Source organism: Rutilus rutilus (genome assembly GCF_951802725.1).
Source record: "Rutilus rutilus genome assembly, chromosome: 7".
Taxonomy (NCBI): Eukaryota; Metazoa; Chordata; class Actinopteri; order Cypriniformes; family Leuciscidae; genus Rutilus; species Rutilus rutilus.
Genome location: NC_140221.1, coordinates 42,174,581 through 42,195,221, shown reverse-complemented (window position 1 = coordinate 42,195,221; position 20,641 = coordinate 42,174,581). Strand labels below are relative to the sequence as shown.

Sequence of the window (20,641 nt, the reverse complement as noted above, 5' to 3'; positions counted from 1 at the left end):
TGGTACTGGTGGATTTCCGCGGGAAATTCGAGCACGTCTTTGCGTCATTACGTCACATCTTTACACATAAAGAAGGTGTCCCGGCTACCCGTTGTAAAACGCAAAAGACTTCGGAGAAAAAAAGAGATTGCAACCGGCCCACGCGAAAACAAGGATAAATATCGGAAGGGCATTAAATGTACGTAGTCACACAGTGCTGATGTTGCTAACATTAACAATTTGAGAACAAAGTATAATTTGCATGGTTTGACGTGATATGAAGCAATCATCAGATTTAATCAGCGCGAATTACTGCAATGCTTTTTTTTTTTTTCTTAGTTGGTCAGAACAAAAGTGGATGTTACTTGTTCAGATTACATTTTCCGGTGAAAATTCTTATGTTGGTCATACGTCCAAAAAGTAGAATCTGTGATTCTGAATGGCAATATCCACACCGGCGTGGCGACTGACAGCCGCACATTCTCCTCAAAACATTGGATTCATCCGCGCTACGCCGTGCCGAGGCACAACCCACGTAAAGTTGATAATTCCGCGAATAACTGCAATTGCAGATTTCGAACAGAGATGGCGACAAAGAGGAAAAACTACGGACTGCAGCTTTAAGAACTGGCATAAAGTTGGTTTGACGTTGGACGTTCAATATTTGCAAATTAAGGTTCATCTGGGTATCAGCTATGATGCACACCTTTTACATTTTTTATATTTTTTTTAAATAAATTGTCAAATCATATGTAAAAATTGCTGTTTTTCTCTACTATGTGATCATACACAAAATATACAATAATATAAAGCTCAATAGCATTTGAAGAGAATGACTTACAGTAATAAAACCAACTGTAAACTGTTCATCTGGGTGTCAGCTATGATGCACACCTTTTACATTTTTGATATTTTTTACAATTAACTTTCAAATCATATTTATCATAATACTTGATAAATATGTCTGACCAGGTCTAGATGCTCCGTTTTCATAGTTACCAAAAATAAAACATTCAGACACATTATAGTAATGAGAATTTTGAGGCAAAATGTGCTTAACTGTCATGAACATAATGTAGCAATGCAAAGACTTGATTTGGAAAAAATAGAAAATATTCTAAAAATACGCTTCATTTTTGTATGCAAAATACGTCATTTCTTATTTTGTATTTGTGATTTGTGTTTTGTGAGGTTCACCCAAATATTTTTTTAAATAAAGGATCCTATGTTTGCTATATCATATAAAGAACAGCCTCAGTGAGAGTGGGAAAAAAGATTTATGAATGGATGGGTGAACAAGCAAAAAACAAAGGTAAGGAGTCTCTGGTGAGAAGTGGAGTGTGTTTTATAACGCAGGTGTGTAGAAGACTTCTCCACTGGCCAGTCGGCGCATGAGCTCTTTCCATAGGAGGTCTCTCTCCATCTGCACTCCTTTCATAAAGCCACGGTTCTCCTGTGCCCGGCGGGACAGATAGGGAATCACCTCGTTCACCGGACCATACGGAACGTACTTGTACACTGGGAATCCTGCCTGAGCTAGAGATATGAACAGATAAGAAAAGAATACCAATATTTTTCAGGGGTTTGTTGTGTTTTTTTTTTTTTTTATATCCCTTTCATTGACATACATTTTATAACTGTACTTTTAGTAACACTTATACTGTATACTTTCATTCAAAGTACATATTAAATGCATGCCAATCAATGATTTAATGTTAATAAAAATCTTCTTTTATAAATATATATATATATATACACATACATACATATAGACAATAAATATATAGCTTAAAATAACATAAAAATATTATATACTTTAAACTTTTTATATACTTTTTTCAAAATTAATAGAAAAATTTATATTTTGAATTTATAATACAGAATGTTTTATATATATTAAAAAAAATATATATATATATATATATATATATATTTTTTTTTTTAATGGGTTTATTATGAGATAAAGGAAAGATGAAGAAACATGAAACAAGTACAACTATGAAGGAAATTATACTAAATTACATAAATTATACTACATTATTTTAATCCAGAATACTTTTATTTTTTATATAATTTTTTTTTTACTTAAAAATAAAATAAGCGTTAACTGAAATAAAATATTACAAAAATAACAACAATACTTATTTTCATTTTGATGTTCAAAAATAACTAAAACTGAAATAAAAAAATGAACAAAAACTACATAGACAAATTTAAAAACAAATGATGAAAACACCAAAAAAATACTAAAACTTCAACTAAAATAAAAATGAATCAAGAGATAAAAACAATTAAAATATTACAACAATTTAATAGCATCTCAATTACAATAAAATAACACTGGTTTAAAATTAACGAGCATTATTGTAAAGTTTTGCAGTGATTTCACTAACATGATCACTTTAGAAGTGAATTTAGAAACTGTGTGTGTGTGTGTGTGTGTGTGGTTCACCTAACGGAAAGCTGATTTGGTCACACATTCCCAGGAGCTGGCCGAAGTACACCTTCTTATCTGTGGGTGCCAGACCCATTTCATTCATCCTGTTAGACCATAAACACACAGAGCGCCGTCACAGAAAGTGAAAAATGAGAGACGCCCCTTCGGCAAGGTCATTTAATACAGGATACATTCCGGTGATTGCTCACTCAAAGTTCCACACTGTCTTATCGGTTACATCCATTACACGCAGGAACAAGACACATTCTGAGACACTTAGGCTGATATTAAGTGTGAATGATGTAAGAGGAGGATAACTAGTGTGTACTTCCATATACGAATCATTCCCTGGCGACACTCTTTGACATTGTGACAGAGAATGTTAACGACATCCGTCATTGGGACACCTTTGTCAAATGAGGTTACACCCCTAAGGAGTGATTACATAAAATGAATGATTGAACATTACATTATTAATTTACACAAATTAATTTACTCCCAGTGGGATCTAAATGTACTTGGTAATCCAGAGGAGAACTATATATAAAAGAACAGAACCTAAACTACACTATAAATGTGAGTTTTTCTGTGCTTAAAGCTTAACAACTTTATGTTGATTTTTAATATCAACATGCAGTCATTTAATTTTGTAACTTTTCTATGTATACATTTTATTGATACACACTATCATTCAAAGGTTTGGGGTTCAGTACGATTTTTTTAATACTTTTATTCACAAAAATGCATTAAATTGGTCAAAAGTGATATAAAGACTGTTTCTATTTCAAAAAAATGTTTTTATTTTGAACGTTTTATTCATTAAAGAATCCAGAAACAAATGTATCATGGCTTCCAGAAAAATATGAAGCAGTACAACTGTTTTCAACATTTATAATAATAAGAAATGTTTCTTGAGCAGTAAATCAGCATATTATAATGATTTCTGAATGATCATGTGACACTGAAGACTGGAGTAATGATGCTGAAAATCCAAATTTCCATCACAGGAATAGATTATACTAATTATCAAATGGAAAACAGTTATTTTAAATTGTAATATTTCACAAATTAATGTTTTTACTGCATTTTTGATCAAATGAATTCAGTCTTGGTGAACATAAGACTTCTTTCAAAACATAAAAAAAATAAAAAATCTTACCAACCTCAAAATTGATGAAATATGACAGATTTCACACACACACACACACACACACACACACAAAAAAAAATGTACCGTATGTGTCAAATCTCTCATATTTTATGCATTTCAAGTACACTAACTTTTATGTACACCAAATGTATATAAATCGTTATATAAAAAGAAAAATCCAGATAAATATCACCTAACTTTTATTCTGTGTCATTTCCAATCAAGCTGTAATTCTTTTGAAACTGTGCAAAAAAATATCATATTATTATTTGAAAAAAATTCTACCTAAGAAAATAGCCTTAAAGGAATAGTTCACCCAAAAATGAAAATTTGCTGTTAATTTACTGACTCTCAGGCCATCGAAGATGTAGGTGACTTTTATTACTCAGTAGAACAGTAAAGAAGATTTATAGTTGAAGCCGTGGTCCTTGGTGATTCATATAATGAAAGTCAAAGGCTACTATTTAATTTGAGAGTCACAAAAACATATACAGGCAAAACAAAAGTAATACCCGTGGCTCCCGACAATACATTGAGGTCTTAAGAAGCGAAACGATTTATCATTATTTACAACCTATAATCCACAAAATAGTGCTTACTTGTGCTTATTCTGGATGTTGTAACCTATCTGAAGAATTAAGATAACGTTCGCTTATAATAAGGTAACATGAGTCATTATGCGACAGGAAGCTCGTGGTCCAGACTGCCATGAACGCACGCGCTCATGACCGTTTGCAGAGGCTGTGGATTACAGGTAATAACGTTGTAAATTATGTTCAGTTTCTTGCACAGACCAATCCGTTTGGCTTCATAAGACCTCAATGTATCATCAGGAGCCACAGGTATTAATTTTGTTTTGCCTGTATATGTTTTTTTGACTCTCAAAGTAACAGTAGCCATTGACTTGCATTATATGAGTCACAAAAGACCATGGTTTCAGTAATAAATACTGTTCTACTGAAGAAAAAAAGTCACCTACATATTGGATGGTCTGAGGGCGAGTAAATTAAGAGCAAATTTTCATTTTTGGGTGATCTATCCCTTTAACAAGATAAAGGAGTCAGCCATTGCATTCCAAAATATTTCAAATGTAATTTCAACCACCTTCATTTCCACCACAAAATGAATGGATATTTGAGTTGTGGTGGAAATGACATCTGTTCATGATGGGTCATACAGTATGTAATTGAAAGTATAAAAAAAGTATCCTACCTTCTGAGTGTGTGCTTAACAGTGTCTAGATTGTGTGATGCCACCATGACATTTGCTTTCTTATTCTGTTCGATCTCCTCCAGCACGTAATCCAGACACCTGAAAGACACCAGCTGCTCATAAATCATCCTGGTTTTGGTCTGCACTTTCAGACAACATTTTAAGTTGACTGTTGACCGCCAAACACAAAATCTTTTGAAAAGATCTGATTTATTTTGAAAGCTGTCAGAATGTACCTTAATCATAAGAGGCTTACCTATGGTGAGATAAGCCAAGAGTATAGATAAATCTCTCCTGCCTTTGAAACATTCTGTCAGCACATAGACCGTCTGAATGAAGCACAGTTCAGGGTAAGTATGATGTTCTGATAAGGACCTTTATTTTACAAGTATTTTAGGACTGTTGATCTGGACTCAGAAACTACTTGGCCATGTCATCTCGCTCCTTAAAGAGAGGCAAAGTGGCAAAGTGAAAGTGAATCATTACTTTCTCATTAAATTAAGAATTTTGTTCCAAAACAGAAAGTTGCCCACCTAGACAGCATTTTATGCATTAAATGCCAGTGGTTCTCAACCAGGGGGCCGGGGCTCTCTATAGCAGTGTTTCCCAATCCTATTCCTGGAGGCACACCAACACTTCACATTTCCCAACTCTTCCTAATCAAACACACCTGATTCAACTCATTAGCTTGTTAGCAGAGAATCCAAGTACAGAAATATCAAAGCCAGTGGATGACAAGCCTGCAACCTGTAGCCAAAAAAGCGTAACGGCTAATGCTAACGCTTTGGCTGTGGCGGTACGCTGGGAAGAAGACTAGAGGCTGATTTTTTTTGAACGGATGACAACGGAGAAGAGGCTTCACTACACTGAATAAACCGCTTTTGTGAGGAAATAGCTTATAATTTAATGAATCGACTGCCTGTCCACTAATCTTCACCATGTTTTATGCGACACAATACTTTTTTGGGTATATGATAAAAATGTTATTTAATAAGAGGAGGCAGAGAAGGGTATGTCGTGACATGACTCATTTACGGCATTACCGTAGGTTTGTTTGTTTTTTTTTGTTTTTTTTTGTGTAGGAGTCAAGAGTACATTACAGAGTTAAAGGAAAAAATAGATACATTCAGTCCAGCTGACATCCTACAAATTTTTCAATAGATTCGTAATATTTACAGAACCTAGATTATTCACAACACACACACAGAAAAAGGGTGAGAACAAACAAAATAATATATATATCCTGTATAATAGAAAAACAAAGGGGTATAGTGCATTCTAGTGACAACTTTGCATTATTAGCGTTTTATTTCCAATAATAGTCTATGATTACATCTGTTATATAGTTACTCAATTTCCTACATATTCCTTCCATCTCTTCCACAACAGAGCCCCTTTTTGCATTTTTAATCTTAAAGAAAAGGTAAGGATTTCCATCCTATATATTTCACTTACAATTGCCTTCCAGTCTTCTATAGTGGGTGAGGTTGAAGCCATTTACGAGTAAGAGCCTTTTTATCTACTACCAGGAATATTCTCCATAAGTAAATATAATTGGTATCATGCAAATCCAGATTTCCCAGATAGAGGGTATACCATTGGAATGGAATTTTGATCTTTAATATAGCCTCTACAGTCCTGTGTACATCTTTCCAAAATATGTGAATGACTGGGCATGCCCAGAATAAATGGTGGTGATTTGCTACTTCTGAATTACAGTGTCTCCAACACCCTGATCCTATTTCACAATGGCTCTTTTGATCAGGTGAAATAAAAAAATTGAATTATATTTTTCCAGGCGAATAGCCTACATTGTTGGGAGCCTGTAGTTTTCCATTGGTTTCTACATGTTTCTAACCAAGCCTCTTCTGTTATATTGATGTTTACTTCTTTCTCCCATTTAATTCTGATACAAGAGGTGGATTCTGGCCTGTGGTTTTGAAGACAATGATAAAGTTTAGAAATAACCTTACTAATTGTGGTAGCCTTAAATGCAGACAAGAGTATCTTCACAAAATTCCCTTTATTATTTACTGTTGTGTTGAAGTGGTGTCTTATTTGAAAGTATCTGTACATTACCAAAGTATTTAATGAATGATATTGTCTATTGTCTAAAAAAATACAGACTATAACTGCATGTATGCATATGACGGTGATTTGCATTTTATTGAATTACAGAAAATGAGTGTTTTAATTATAAATATTTTATTATATTGTATGTTGTTTAATGAAAATTAAAACGTTTTCTTTCTATCGCTGCTAGGTTATTGTATTGTGTGCCTAATGATGATGATATAACGCTTTTTAATGAATGATGGTAAAAAAAAAAGACATATCATTTTAATAAATTAAATATGTATTAAATAAGTTTTTTAATGTGGTTTTATGCAACCAGCAGTGACTAATACTTAGAGCTAATAGAGATATCCACGCTTTTTTCTGCATAAAGCACATTCCACAAACAATGCAGTCCTACTGTACCTTTACTAGCGATATAATACCAAATATAGAACATTTATTCACAAGACCAACGCGCTAATAGTCCACAAGAAACTAATTAACGTAAACTGTAACTCACTGTCATATAACTTTAAATGGTTTGAAATGACGTCACTGCCATTACACGATAGGCTGAGGTGCCTCACATGATCCAAGTTAGCCGCTACGCTTTCTCCAATGGTAAGAGATACAGACCCTCTCATCTCCCTATAATAAGACAATCTCTGGAAATATATGGGTCAGATAAGGGAGACATCCAAAGTGTGCACTGTTGGCGTGCCTCCAGGAACAAGGTTTGGGAAACGCTGCTCTAGAAGGCCTCAGTAGACTTTCAGGGGGTCACAAAATTATGCACAAATTATTTAAAATAAGTTCAAACAACTTTAAAATAGCCAATCAGCTTTAAAAATTTAAATAAAATCAAGATGACTGACATAATAAAATTATATTTTTCTTCTTCAACAATTTCCATTTTTATTGAAGAACCAGGGTTCACACAGTCTTGGAAAACCTTGAACTTTAGACAAGGCTTAAGACTAGTCCCAGACTAAAATGCATGTTTGGGCTGTTTTAACTGAATGCAACTTCTACTGACATCCCTTAAAATATGTCAGTGCCATTGTTTTGTCTCAAGACGCACACCAGTAATGTTTTTTTCTTTTTCTAGAGCACATTTATAAAAGCTACTCAAATGCCCTAATTGAACTAAGGACTAATCCTGGCTTAATCTAAGCCCTGTCTGTGAAACTGGGCCATCCAGAGATAAAGTCTGTAGATATCAAACAAATGTAACATTATAGTACAATTAGAAATCAAGCGTATAATATCATTCAAACTATCAAAAAACTAAGCATATGACTAATCGCAGCTTGCATTTGAAATTTGGCTTTAATGTGAGCTAAGAGATGACAGAGATGTGGGCTGAAAGTGGGAGACCATGGCCACCCTGTTCCAGCGGCCCTGCATCAGACTATTGGTATCAGCTGTGAATGTTAGTTGAGTCTCTTGTGTGTTTTTTGCGAGTAGCTCTATTTGTTTTCCATGGGTGAGTGACCGTTAATGGAGCTGCTGACCAAGAAGAGCTTTTAGATGAGTCACTTAAGAGGGTCCATTTCAGTTCAGATGCTGCCGTAGAAAGTACACAACAAGGCAGCTCACTAGTTTTCAGGAACAGACTTCAAATGTGAAATTCTCAAGGAAGAATTTGGAACATTTCTTGCCTGTGGTACATTCTGTTAGTACATTCGTAGTCGGGGTTGATGGGGTCTTCGTATCCAATCTCCGCTGCTCGGCTTCTCTCCTGGTACATGTAAGCCCCCCTTACCAACTTGGCACCGAAACACCAGCCCTCCCTTCTCGCTAGCTCAACGTCCATGGACACATTATCAAATGCCTCCTGAGCACAGAGAATTCATTACGTTGCAACAGATAACCTTCTTGTAAAGGCAACATTTCAGGAAATTAAAGAGATAGTTCACCCAAAAATGAAAATTCTGTCATCAATTACTTACCTTCATGTCATTCCAAACCCGTAAGACTTTCGCTCATCTTCGTAACACAAATTAAGATGTTTTTAATGAAATCTGAGACATTTTTCAGGTTTCTGATGCCCCGAATGGTTTAATCCAAATTAAATCTATTCATCATATAAAGCGATCGTGTGTCTTCAGAAGACCTGGATTAAACCTCTCGATTCTCTTTATGAACGTTTTGAACCATCAGAGTTTTGGGTAAATAGACCTTTAATGGAGGGACAGAAATCACTCAGATTTCATTAACAAATATCTTCATTTGCATTTTGTAAATGAATGAAAGTCTTATGGGTTTGAAGTGAGGGTAAGCGAATTGATGACATCATTTTCATTTATGGGTGAACTATCCTTTTATTCACTTCCTTTCTCTTCTAAATTTAATATAACTTGTAAACGTGTTCACATCATCATTTATTTCCTTTCAGGATTAATTTCAATGCAAAGATAGATTGCAAGCACCAGTGTTAAATATCAGTTTTGATTTTGCTTTGTCTAAATGCTATCCTGTTATTACAGCATGTTTTCTGCACAGCATCTAACCATCTCACTGTAGGTAAAGCACAGAATATCATCATCTGATCCACGTTAACACCATTCATATGTGCCAGACGTGTGTGTGTGTGTGTGTGTGTGTGTGTGTGTGTGTGTGTGTGCAAGGCTCACTTTGAGGTAGCACTGATAGGTGTTGAAAACGACAGCTTTGTCTGTGTTGAAGATTCTCTTCATCTCCACAGTAAGTCTGCTGATGGCAGGCTGGAAATATGTCTGTTCAGCGTCCACCATCAGGCTGACGCCATTTTCCACCGCATGCTGTTCAGAACATTAGAAGCAGGCAGTGTAACAGTGAGGTAAAAACACATTCATCAGCTGACAAAAAAATAAAAAGAGGAGATATTGCCACAGACAGCATCATTTTAATTGATGTTGCACCCGTCTTTACTGGCATAACCAAGGATTTGTCAACAAATAATGATGCTATAAACCTCAGCAATAATAATGTTGATGATACAGTGGTTCTAAACAGTATTCGGACACTTAATGTTTGCATGTCATTGCATTAGATAACAAAATAACAATCCAAGTGGCATTTATTTTAAAGAAAGATTGCACATGCACCCTTTTCAAACAAACATTTCATATTCAAAGTATTTTGATAGATTTAAATGCTAAAACATATTCATAATATATGTTTGGGGCTGGTAAGATTTCTTAATGTTTTTAAAAGAAGTCTCTTATGCTCACCAAGGCTGCATTTATTTGATCAAAAATACAGTAAATACTAGCCTGGAAATCCAGACCTAAATCTGAAAGATTAATGGTCTGGCGTCGACTAATGAAAATCGGCCAGCTCGAAGGGCGGCACCAAGCACGCATTTGAAAATCTCACTGCACGCAATTGGATAACACTACGACCAATCACAACAAGCCCCATACGCTTAGCTACCAGCGGAGCTAACTGGTAGATTAGACTCTTGCCGAATCCGGTCGGCAAAACAGCAAAAACGCCCTTCTTGCAAAGGAACGATTCGAGCGCCGTCTTCTGTTCCTCTTTTAGATAAAAAGCCAAGTCTAACTCGTTCATTGTAGCGGCCAAAGCCGTTTCAAACAACTGGAGTTCATCCTTAGCCATCTTGCAATGTTTACTAATGACTTCGACGTCGCAGCGCTGTCGTCATCTGTTTATCTCGCCTCTGGCCCGCCTATATCAGATAACCCGATGTGATTGGTGCAGCTCGGATACAAGAGCATTTTTAATGAGCATCATTACTCGACGCCAGAGTAAACTCGCTGAGCAAATTCAACTTAAGTGTAACAAGACCCTTCAGAAATCATTCTAAATTTCTAATATGCTGCTCAAGAAACATTTCTTATTATTAATATCCAATTTATAAACTGTTGTGCTGCTTAATATTTTTGTGGAAATTGCGACATTTTTCTTCAGGATTCTTATACAATGTTCTAAAGAACAGCATTTATTTGAAATATAAATCTTTTGTAACATTATAATGGCTTTGTAAATGTATTAAAACACGTTTGATGTTATATGAATAAAAGGATTTCCTTTTTTTCCCTTTTTTTTTTACTGACCCCAAACTTTTTAACCGTAGTGTCCATCTACCAGTAACCGAACTATTGGTGCCCACTGCTCAGGGTGTGTGTGTCCATGGTTTGCAGTGTGTGTGTTCACTAATCACTACTCCTAATGTGTGTGTGCACTAACTTGAGGTTAGGATAGGTTAAATGCAGAGGGCAAATTCAGAGTATGGGTTACCTTCACGTCACTTTCACTTAAAGAAAAAAAACTTTTATGAAATCTCAAAACTTTGTTTGATTTGGTACTTCCAGGCTGAAAAACAGGAAGCACTGAGCCTACTGCGAGTCTCACAGCTTGTACTGCTTGTACCAGAGGCCTTTCACAGTGCGACATAAACCCGATACATGTTCCTCACATCAAGTCGACGGGGCGGAACAGCTCTCTAACCTCCGCACTCTGCTGAAGGCTTTCTCAAAATCAATCTCTGTTACATTCTTCATCCATGACTGTCTGGCAGACCATGACCTTCTGACACTCCGCATGAATACCACAGGAGAAACATAAGAGGAACAACAGCCAATGAACGCACCTTCGCCAACACATCCAGTCGCTGAAGCATCCTTTTCATCTGCCTTTCCTCTTCCTCCGTGAACTTGGACAGAAGAGGCTCCAACTGGCCAGTCTGTTCAAGATAAATAAAGAAATAAATATATAAAAAAGAAAGAAATTCTGAATGTGAACACATATGGGTGCATTTTTATTTTTTTATTTAAGTGAATCTTAATAATAATATTAACTTTTTTCATTCTCTTATTGTTTGTTTTTTAGTTTTTTTCTGAACAGATGGTTTCGAATTATTGGACAGAGATCTTTAAGGTAAAGGGCATTTTTTTTTTTTAAATCAAAATATGTCCTTGTATTTCAATTCATTGTATTTTCTTTTCCATTGTTTTTAAATGTAAACACGAAAACACAAAAAAGAAAAATTTTGCCCAATTTTGTAGGGGAACAACCTGTCTGATTTTCGGAAACCTGTTTGGAAACAATATTTATTAGTGGTGCTTGCCAATTGTTATTGCTCATACTTTTTCACTTAATTTTGCTATGTGCTTGTCATTTTCAATATTAAAAAAATATAAAAGTAATATATATACATATATATATATATTATATATATATATATATATATAAAATCATATATTATTATATATATATATATATTATTTATATATATAAAATATATATTTATTATATATATAATATCATATAATATCATATTTATTATATATAAAATCAGATTAATTTTAATTAATCAGAATATTAATTAAAATATTAATATTATTTCATATTTAAAATGTATAATTATTATAAATAATATATATATTTAGGTTTAATTTGTTTTTATTTCAGTTTTAGTTTATTTTCCAGTTAGTAGTTTTAGCGCTTCAACTTAAACATTTCAGTTAGTTGCCAAGACAGCATTTCTATTTTTCATTTAATGTCGTTTTTTCCCCACAAATATTTATATTTCATTTTATTTTAGCTTTATTTCAATTAACTATTTGTTTATAGTTTTAGTTGATACTTCGGATATCGGATAACACCGATATAAAACAAACAATTATAACTCAAATCATTAATTAGCAACCACATAGAAAAGCACCAGTAACATTTTGTTCCATTTTTTTTTTTTTAAGCTGAAACATTCACCTTAACATTATTCAACAAATAAATGAAGACTATCTTCTGTGCTTGTGATGGAAGCCTCTTGTTTCTCTTGCAGGCAAAACTCCATACATGTTTTCATAATCAAATTACCTGGGAAAACTGCGAAGGGGCTTTTGCAGTGTTTATAGAACCAATTAGACCATGAGAAATCCATAACCCTCTTAATTTATGCTGTGGTAAAGGTATCTGTTTCTTGCTGTCTGCCTACCTGCAGGTTTGGGACAACTAGTAGATTGGATATCTTTGTTCTCTCGTCGATAAGACTGTTCCAGTCCAGCATGTCCACCATGCTTCGGGAAACAAATACAATATATAATTTATATTTAAGCAGATGATGTTCGGAACATCAAATGACTGGCATGCATCATTACAGAACTGGTCGATTCCGTGGAGCAAATTGCTCTTATATGAGGTACAAAGGGGTTTAGTTGACTCAAGGGGGTCTAGCGGGGCAGTGTAATGGAGCACCCGTGGAATAGTCCTTGAGTAGCTCTCCTCAGTTCATAAGATAACTTCATTGTCTGCCATTGATTGAGAAGATTTACAAGTCTGAGTGTTAGAACAGCTACGGGAAACTGGTGTTTCTCACCCTGATGAGTGCAGTCGTCCATCAGAGAAGCAGCTCTGAATGTTGCCCTGAGCTCCCAGCCTGGCTAGACATATCTGCAAAGAAAACATTTTTTATACATCAGACAAAACACTCCAAAAAGACTGTGATTAAAGGAAAAATTCACCCGAAATGAACCCACCGAAGGTTTAGAGTTCCATGGAACACAAAATGATACATTTTGAAGAATGTTACAGTTCTTAAGGCCTGTTCACACCAACTATAACGATAACTATTATAGCGTTCACACTAGGGGTTGCACAGACTAGTCGACTTTAATGCACTGACATGATGCTTTAACCTTGACGTCGACTAGTCGCTGTTCATTAACTTTACAGGGCGCAACAGGATAAGAAATCTTTGAAGTCCACTTTTACGTTTTGTTTCCAAAAGTTCAAATGACAAATAAATGCACACTCCAAGAGCACTCCAAAAGATATTTTTGATTATGCCATCTGGATACTCAATATTGATCGGGTGAATGCACATGCAAGCACTTTCTAAACTAATGTGCTGCACATCACGTGCAGATCGTGCACACAGAAACATTGAGGAACATTGAAGACCCCCACAGACCCAGTGTGAACGGGCCTTTACTCTCCAAAAAGTAAAAAAAAAAAAAAAAAAAGCACCATTCCATTTGACATTCCAAGTTAAATGACAGCTTTGCATGTGAGGAAAATATTTTCCAAATTCAAGCTGAATAAAAAAAACTAACTCTCATATATTATATGCACATCTTCACATCTTGGGGGTATTTTGAGCCAATAACAACTTACATATCAGTGCTTTCAGCACACAAAGCTAATATATGGGGAATTTTATGGGGGTTTTATGGTGCTTTCTTTGTCCTTTTTGGAGTTTCACATCGCACAGTATAATTTGAATGTATGCAAAATAACAGGGTGGAACTTCTTCTTTTGAAAGAATTTCTCCTTTGTCTTCCACAGAAGTAAAAAGCTGAAAATTGGTGCACTAATATAATGCACTTATGAGATAGTATAGTATATAATGCAATTATGTGGTAGTTTAGTGCTAAAAAATCGGAGCTATTAAAGTTCGACCCTCACGTGTCAATTCATGTAGTATCACAATTGTACCCTTGAGCAAAACATTAGGTTTCTCTAGTGGAAATGATCTTGTATAAATGTCCCATGTAAGCTGCTTTAGAAACAAGTGTCTGCTAAAAGACTACTTAATTATTTATTGTCATGTTAATTACATTTTGCCATTAAAATGAATGCAGCTCGTACAGTCAAGTCATTGCTATACAGCCTGAGCCTCCAGTTGCTTGCTGCATGTCACATTTGTTACAGATGCCTTACAGTCCTTTTGCAGTATTAAACACGCTTTAGTGTCAGTTGATCTGTGTGTTTGGCCGCGGTTTGAACCCAAAGCATACCTGCAATTGCTCTAGATCCAGTTTCTGCTCCAGCACCTCCACGCCGTCTTTCCCCTGCTTGGCAGCCAGGAAACTGAAAAAACGTCTCCACTTCACCAGCACCTCGGAGAACTGGAGCTACAGACGCCCGAGGGAAGGATGAAGAGCCCGTTTAGTTCACCAAGGTGACGGATTTTAACCTGTGTTTTCTGATGAATGAACCCTGCCTGAACCTCAATCTTACCAGGAATTGTGGGCGCCCCAGGGCAGTCATCTTAATAGCCGAGAAGCCATCTTCAGAACTTCCACCTGAGCAGGCAGGTGATTTTCTTTTAGAGTTATTTTAGAGGTAGGCTAACTGCAGCAATGAAAGTGAAACTGCCTTTTTAAGAGCAATTTTCCAGGAACACTGAATAATTCTATGCAGTTATACATAGTGTTGTCGGTGCATTTCAGTGGGTGTTTCTCCAATACTTCTGGCATAATGGAACACAAATATAAATGCTTTCAAAAGTTGGTCAGCTCCATGCTTTCTTGGCACTCTTAAAAATATACAACAGTCATTAAAATGCACAAAAAAGATTTAAAGAAATAACAGGATAGAAGTTTGCACCACTTTCCATGAATAGAGAACATTTTGATGTCCCATTACTTTTTAAAAGAGTCTCAAAGTCTTGCAAACCGAAAAAAGGCTTGAAGGAAGCCTGAAACCGTTGTTTCAGAAAAATCTACTGGTTGCAAGACTGTTTACATGAGAGTAGAAGTGTTTTAAAACTTGCTCTGTGTGAAAATGCACACACTCACAGTCACACCCCCAAACTGTACGTTTGAAAAGGTACGTTCTTGAAAAGACATAACTGCTTCAAAATTCACGTTTTCGGTATGGGTGTGTGTGTGTGTGTAATTTACCGCCATCTTTAATTTACTCATAAATTGAAAAACCCTGTAGCAAAATCTCAAGGGAACCAGGGGGCGTTGTTTTGACGTCATTCTCCTAAAGTCCTAAAGACCTAAAGAGAGAGCAACGTTCTTTAAAAGTTGGATTTTCTGATGTTATCAAGGACTTCTCAGCTAGAAAAACAAGGAAGAAAAGTGTCTAAAGATGTCATTTAAAATAATTCACACATGAGCACAAATTGAAATGATAAATAAAATTGACTTCAATTTTAAGTTTTAGGCCCTTCCTAGTACCTATTTGTGCAAAGTGCCCTACTTTGTGTGTTACGGTCACTGCATTTGTAGCTTCTGGCATTTGGTTTGCTTGTAAACTGAGTCCAATTCCAAAGTTAACAACTGGTCAGCTTTTACAGATGGTCTGTTACCTGAGGCTTTGATGCATTTCAGGAAAGTCTCCATGTGCTGGTCGCATTTCGCCTCATCGGCATAGAAATACGTACGAGCGCTCGTCACGCCTTCACGGCGATCGCCGAACTTACGATGGGCTGTGAACTTCTTCTCCCGATGGTCAGCTCCTTAATGTCGAAAAGGGAAATTTTGACCTTTTGTTTCAATATTACAAAAGAATTGAAATGTTAAAAATGTGCAGATACTCACCAGGGCTTTCTTTCTCTGATGTAGACATGCAAGATCTATCAAAAAAGAGAGATAAATTGACATTTTTAATAAAACAGGGGACTAATGAAACCAACTACTTGTTCTTTAGGTCTTTTTAGAGACCTTTAGCCAACAAAATGAAGAAACAGCATTTTCTGTAGAGAGGAATCAATAAAAACTGCAGAGGCTGCTATGAAGTCACTTTACTGTGGTGCACTTCTGCTATTTGTTTCCCTTCTATATTTCAGGGTCAGCACTTAGAGTCACACACTGACTCCCGCCTGATGTCTATGCTTATACCCATGCATCTCAACTCTCTGCTGTTCTACACTGAAGCTCAGGCCGGGAATTCAAACCAACTCAAAGGTTAGACAGCCACATGGGGCAGTGATTTGTTTAGATTGAGTTCCTGTGATCTCCAGATCCTTCGAACGGTCTCTGCACTTCCCCATCCACCCACACCGCCGCGTTTACTCTGCATGGGGCGGCTCAGTGGAGACAATGTTTTGACGTCTGTAATGTTCCAACAGGAAGGAATGTTGAGATGTTGATGGGGTCATTAGCTGACAGACTTAAGCCCTTCCAGGCTTAAAGTGCTCTTCTAAACAAAACAGAGTTATACAGGCAACATATGACAAAGAAAGTCATCAGGTTTTGACCAGCATCTTACTCATTTTAAAATGTACCAGAGAGAGTGAGATCATCACTGTCAACTGAATTACTGTCAACATGCAGTACACTCTCAGGAAAAAAAGGTACAAAATCTGTTGCTGTGGCGGTACCTTTTCAAAAGGTACACCTTAGTACCTAAAAAGTGCATTTTAGTCCCTCAAAGGTACATATTGGTACCAAAAGTGTACATATTAGTACCTAAATGGTACATATTAGAACCCTTTTGAAGGGTGCTGTCCCAGTGACAGCTTTTGTACCTTTTTTTCTGAGTGTAACTGAATATGAATGCAAAAGAAGAGAAATGAATGTTCAATGTGAAACTTCTCGTTTTACCTCAAAATCACAAGAGAAACAAAATGCATACAAACATGTGAAAAGGTAATGTATTGAAATAATAGTATTTGCTGTAATTAAATAAAATCCTGTATATATTATTAATCATTAGGAATTTATTCATGGATGGATGGATGGATGGATGGATGGATGGATGGATGGATGGATGGATGGATGGATGGATGGATGGATGGATGGATGGATGGATGGATGGATGGATGGATGGATGGATGGATGGATGGATGGATGGATGGATGGATGGATGGATGGATGGATGGATGGATGGATGGATGGATGGATGGATGGATGGATGGATGGATGGATGGATGGATGGATGGATGGATGGATGGATGGATGGATGGATGGATGGATGGATGGATGGATGGATGGATGGATGGATGGATGGGTGGGTGGGTGGGTGGGTGGGTGGATGGATGGATGGATGGATGGATGAAATTATAATAATTGAATAAATTAAGTTGCCTTTTTTTATAAATATCTACAGTATGCTCTCACACACACACACACACACACACACACACACGTATGTATATTTATATATGTGTGTGTGAAGAAACAGCAGTTTCTGTAGACTATATACACATATACACACACACACACACACACACACACACACATATATAGTATTAACTCTAATGCCAATAAATATCACTGTTTTTCACAATTGAAAAAAAAATAGAAATCATGATGAAAGTAATATATTTATTATTTATTTATTTTATTTTTTCAAGCAAATAGATTTTGTGGAATTGTCTTGGGCCGACATCAGCTGAATGTTGCATAGCAGATCATTCCTAAATCAATACACGCAAGTCAATTACAGGTGACCAATGGTTGTTATTATAATAATGGCAGTCTGCACCAAACCAAGACACACCAATAACAGCTTATTCCTCGAAAATGATACAAGGCAGGAATGGCATCTGAAACTCATGGAATGATCAGCCTGGGTTCCTGCATATTAGATGGCAACCTACTCAAATGCCACATCCTCCAGCGTTCTCCCTCTATCACACCCTTGATAATGCAGAAAAGCCAAGCTGAGCACTCTATTCTGTATAACAGCATTACAGGATCCATTGGGGTGGATGTTAATGCAATATTGATAGGGGCAGAGGCTCTAAAACACACATCACGAACATAAATTAGCTTTTATTAGCCAGTGACCAGTCAGGGTCCTCTGTGGTTGTAAAGAGCATTTCCAATAAACGCTCCATTTCAGCTCATTTGTTCAGCGAGTTGAGTGATCGTGGAGATTTAGCGCCCCTTACAGGCGATGAGGAGAACTGCACTTCTCTCTGCAGAGTAATCTGAGGAGGGACGCCTATAAAATTACTCAGACCTCTGACAGCAGCTTTCAGAAGTGAAAGCAGTGATGTGGAGGAGAAGTCCATTTATTGGATCTCACTCTGTATCACTGGCTTTTCCTCATAATCCAAATGGCATATCATCTATATCTCCGTCTCTCTCTTCCTCTCAGTTCTCAGGCAATACAATTTCATTTATATATCCAGCAGGAGACCCTCGGGTATGGTACTGACACTCTGTAATTTACAAAAGGTCAATGACAAGAACAAATGAAGACAGTTTTTAATCAAATGTCATAACGTTGACACAGCTGTTGAAATGTAGGTGATGCTAATGGTTAAGGACCTGAGCTGGTAATAGAAAGGTCACAGGTTCAGTTTCAGGCTGAATGACAAAGAGGTACCCTTCAGAATTATTAAGAACAAACCTCCAAGTAGAGATACGATCAGTAGACTGCATTTCTAACCACAAATTGCATAAGTTGAAAACTGTCTGCTGTTTGCCAAATAATGCGTATGTCCAAGTAATGCAAACAAACAGGAAAATAAAAGATATAATTCTCCTTTTACAATTCAAATATAACTCATTTGAGAGAATATAAAAAAAAAAGTTAAATATATATTCTGTGTGGTTGCTAGGGCATTACTAGATGGTTGCTTTATAGTTATATTATAGTTTTATTATCGCTCACTTGTGCCGTCGAATTGTTGTATAAACGCAATATCACACGAGTTGTGCGGTATATCAGCAGACTGTGATTACCTATACGGCCGAATCACAGCCGTATCGCACTGCTAATCGTGTGATATTGCTCATAGTTATTATTATTTTATTTTTGTTATTAAAAGTAAGAAAAATAAGCAAATTACAAACAATAGGGAAAATACAATTTAACAAAAATATGAATTAAACAAATTACGTTTTTCCAGCACAATAGGTTTATTAAACATGTAGTTAGAAATAGTACAGAAATTAAATAATTTAACCCTCTGGGCTTCTTCGTAAAATAGTCACACTTAGCTTCCTCCCGCCCGAAAACGGGCGAAGCCTTAAAATTTTACTTTACTTTTTCCCAGGATAACCAATCAAATATATTTTTGTTCTATAATGTTTTCTGATTATTATTTAGAATTTTTTCAATTTTTTATGATACTTTGCATTAATTATATAATTTTTATGAGCTATTTTTTCCATTAGAATTAATATATATATTTTTATTTTATTTATTTTATTTTATTTTATTTTTCAATAAATGCAACATTTCACATCAAAATAGAGTGCAGGCCTAAAAAAAAAAATGTTCAAGTGAGAAGAGCGCCATCTAGTGGCTTCAAAATGTATTAATTTGTGTCATGTCCTATAACCGCCTATAGGCGGCCTATAGCTTTTTTATTTATTTATTTGATTTATTCCCATTCGGAAAGAATTTTTTTTATTACTAAGCAACCACTGAATGGAACAACACAAATTATATATCATTTTAAAGCTTAGGATCTCAGCTTTTTAATGCATCTAATTACATGTATTAACTTCTAACGAGTGCTGAGTAATCCCTCTAAAACCGAGTGTACCGCCAGCAGGCGCCACCTAGCTGCGAAAATATTCTTTACCATATTTAAAAAAAATCTTGCCTTGATTAACACAAAGTTGATGTCATTTGAAAGCTTAGAGTCTGAACTTTACAGTGAATGTATCCACTTTGAAAAACTCTTAAGTATTGCTGAGTTATTTGCTGATAAATAGAATTTCTTTTTTTTCATAATCTATAAAATAATGTACTGCAATGTGTCAAAAACATCATACAGCTCATGAAACATTCTCAGATAATTGAAAATGGCACTTCATTTTTTACAGCATATTATTACAATTAAAATGAGCCCAAAATTAACATCATCTATTGCTTTTATGACAAGATATTCTTCATGGAGAAAAAATTGCCCATGAGGGGGTGTCAAAGACTGTACAAAAAGGCTGTCTCTTTTCCGAATGCTGTAACTTTTGATTCCTTTGTCCAAAAATTATTATTTTTTTATCCAGATGCAGCTAACATGTAGGGGGACTTCACTAAAAAAGAATTCCTTCCTGAGTTATTCCATGACAAATAAGAAAGATATGCAAAATCATAATAAAAATTATATATATATATTGTCTTTTATCCGCTGTTTCTTGGCAGGACAATGTCCAAATGTAATG

The 20,641-nt window shown here is 35.7% G+C and overlaps 1 protein-coding gene across 1 annotated transcript in view; it reads right to left on the bottom strand.

The window, feature by feature from the left end:
• Positions 1-316: 316 nt before the first annotated feature.
• The window catches only part of prodhb (proline dehydrogenase (oxidase) 1b), a 30,422-nt gene continuing 10,097 nt past the window's right edge, over positions 317-20,641 (bottom strand). The window contains exons 3-14 of the mRNA XM_084414217.1: positions 16,115-16,149; positions 15,883-16,032; positions 14,805-14,869; positions 14,582-14,698; positions 13,162-13,235; positions 12,781-12,862; positions 11,434-11,526; positions 9,473-9,619; positions 8,498-8,673; positions 4,779-4,877; positions 2,432-2,520; positions 317-1,515 (exon numbers count right to left, since the gene is read on the bottom strand). Coding sequence (XP_084270343.1) covers positions 1,325-1,515; positions 2,432-2,520; positions 4,779-4,877; positions 8,498-8,673; positions 9,473-9,619; positions 11,434-11,526; positions 12,781-12,862; positions 13,162-13,235; positions 14,582-14,698; positions 14,805-14,869; positions 15,883-16,032; positions 16,115-16,149 — 1,318 coding nt within the window. The 3' untranslated portion in view covers positions 317-1,324. The remainder of the gene's footprint in view (positions 1,516-2,431; positions 2,521-4,778; positions 4,878-8,497; positions 8,674-9,472; positions 9,620-11,433; positions 11,527-12,780; positions 12,863-13,161; positions 13,236-14,581; positions 14,699-14,804; positions 14,870-15,882; positions 16,033-16,114; positions 16,150-20,641) is intronic.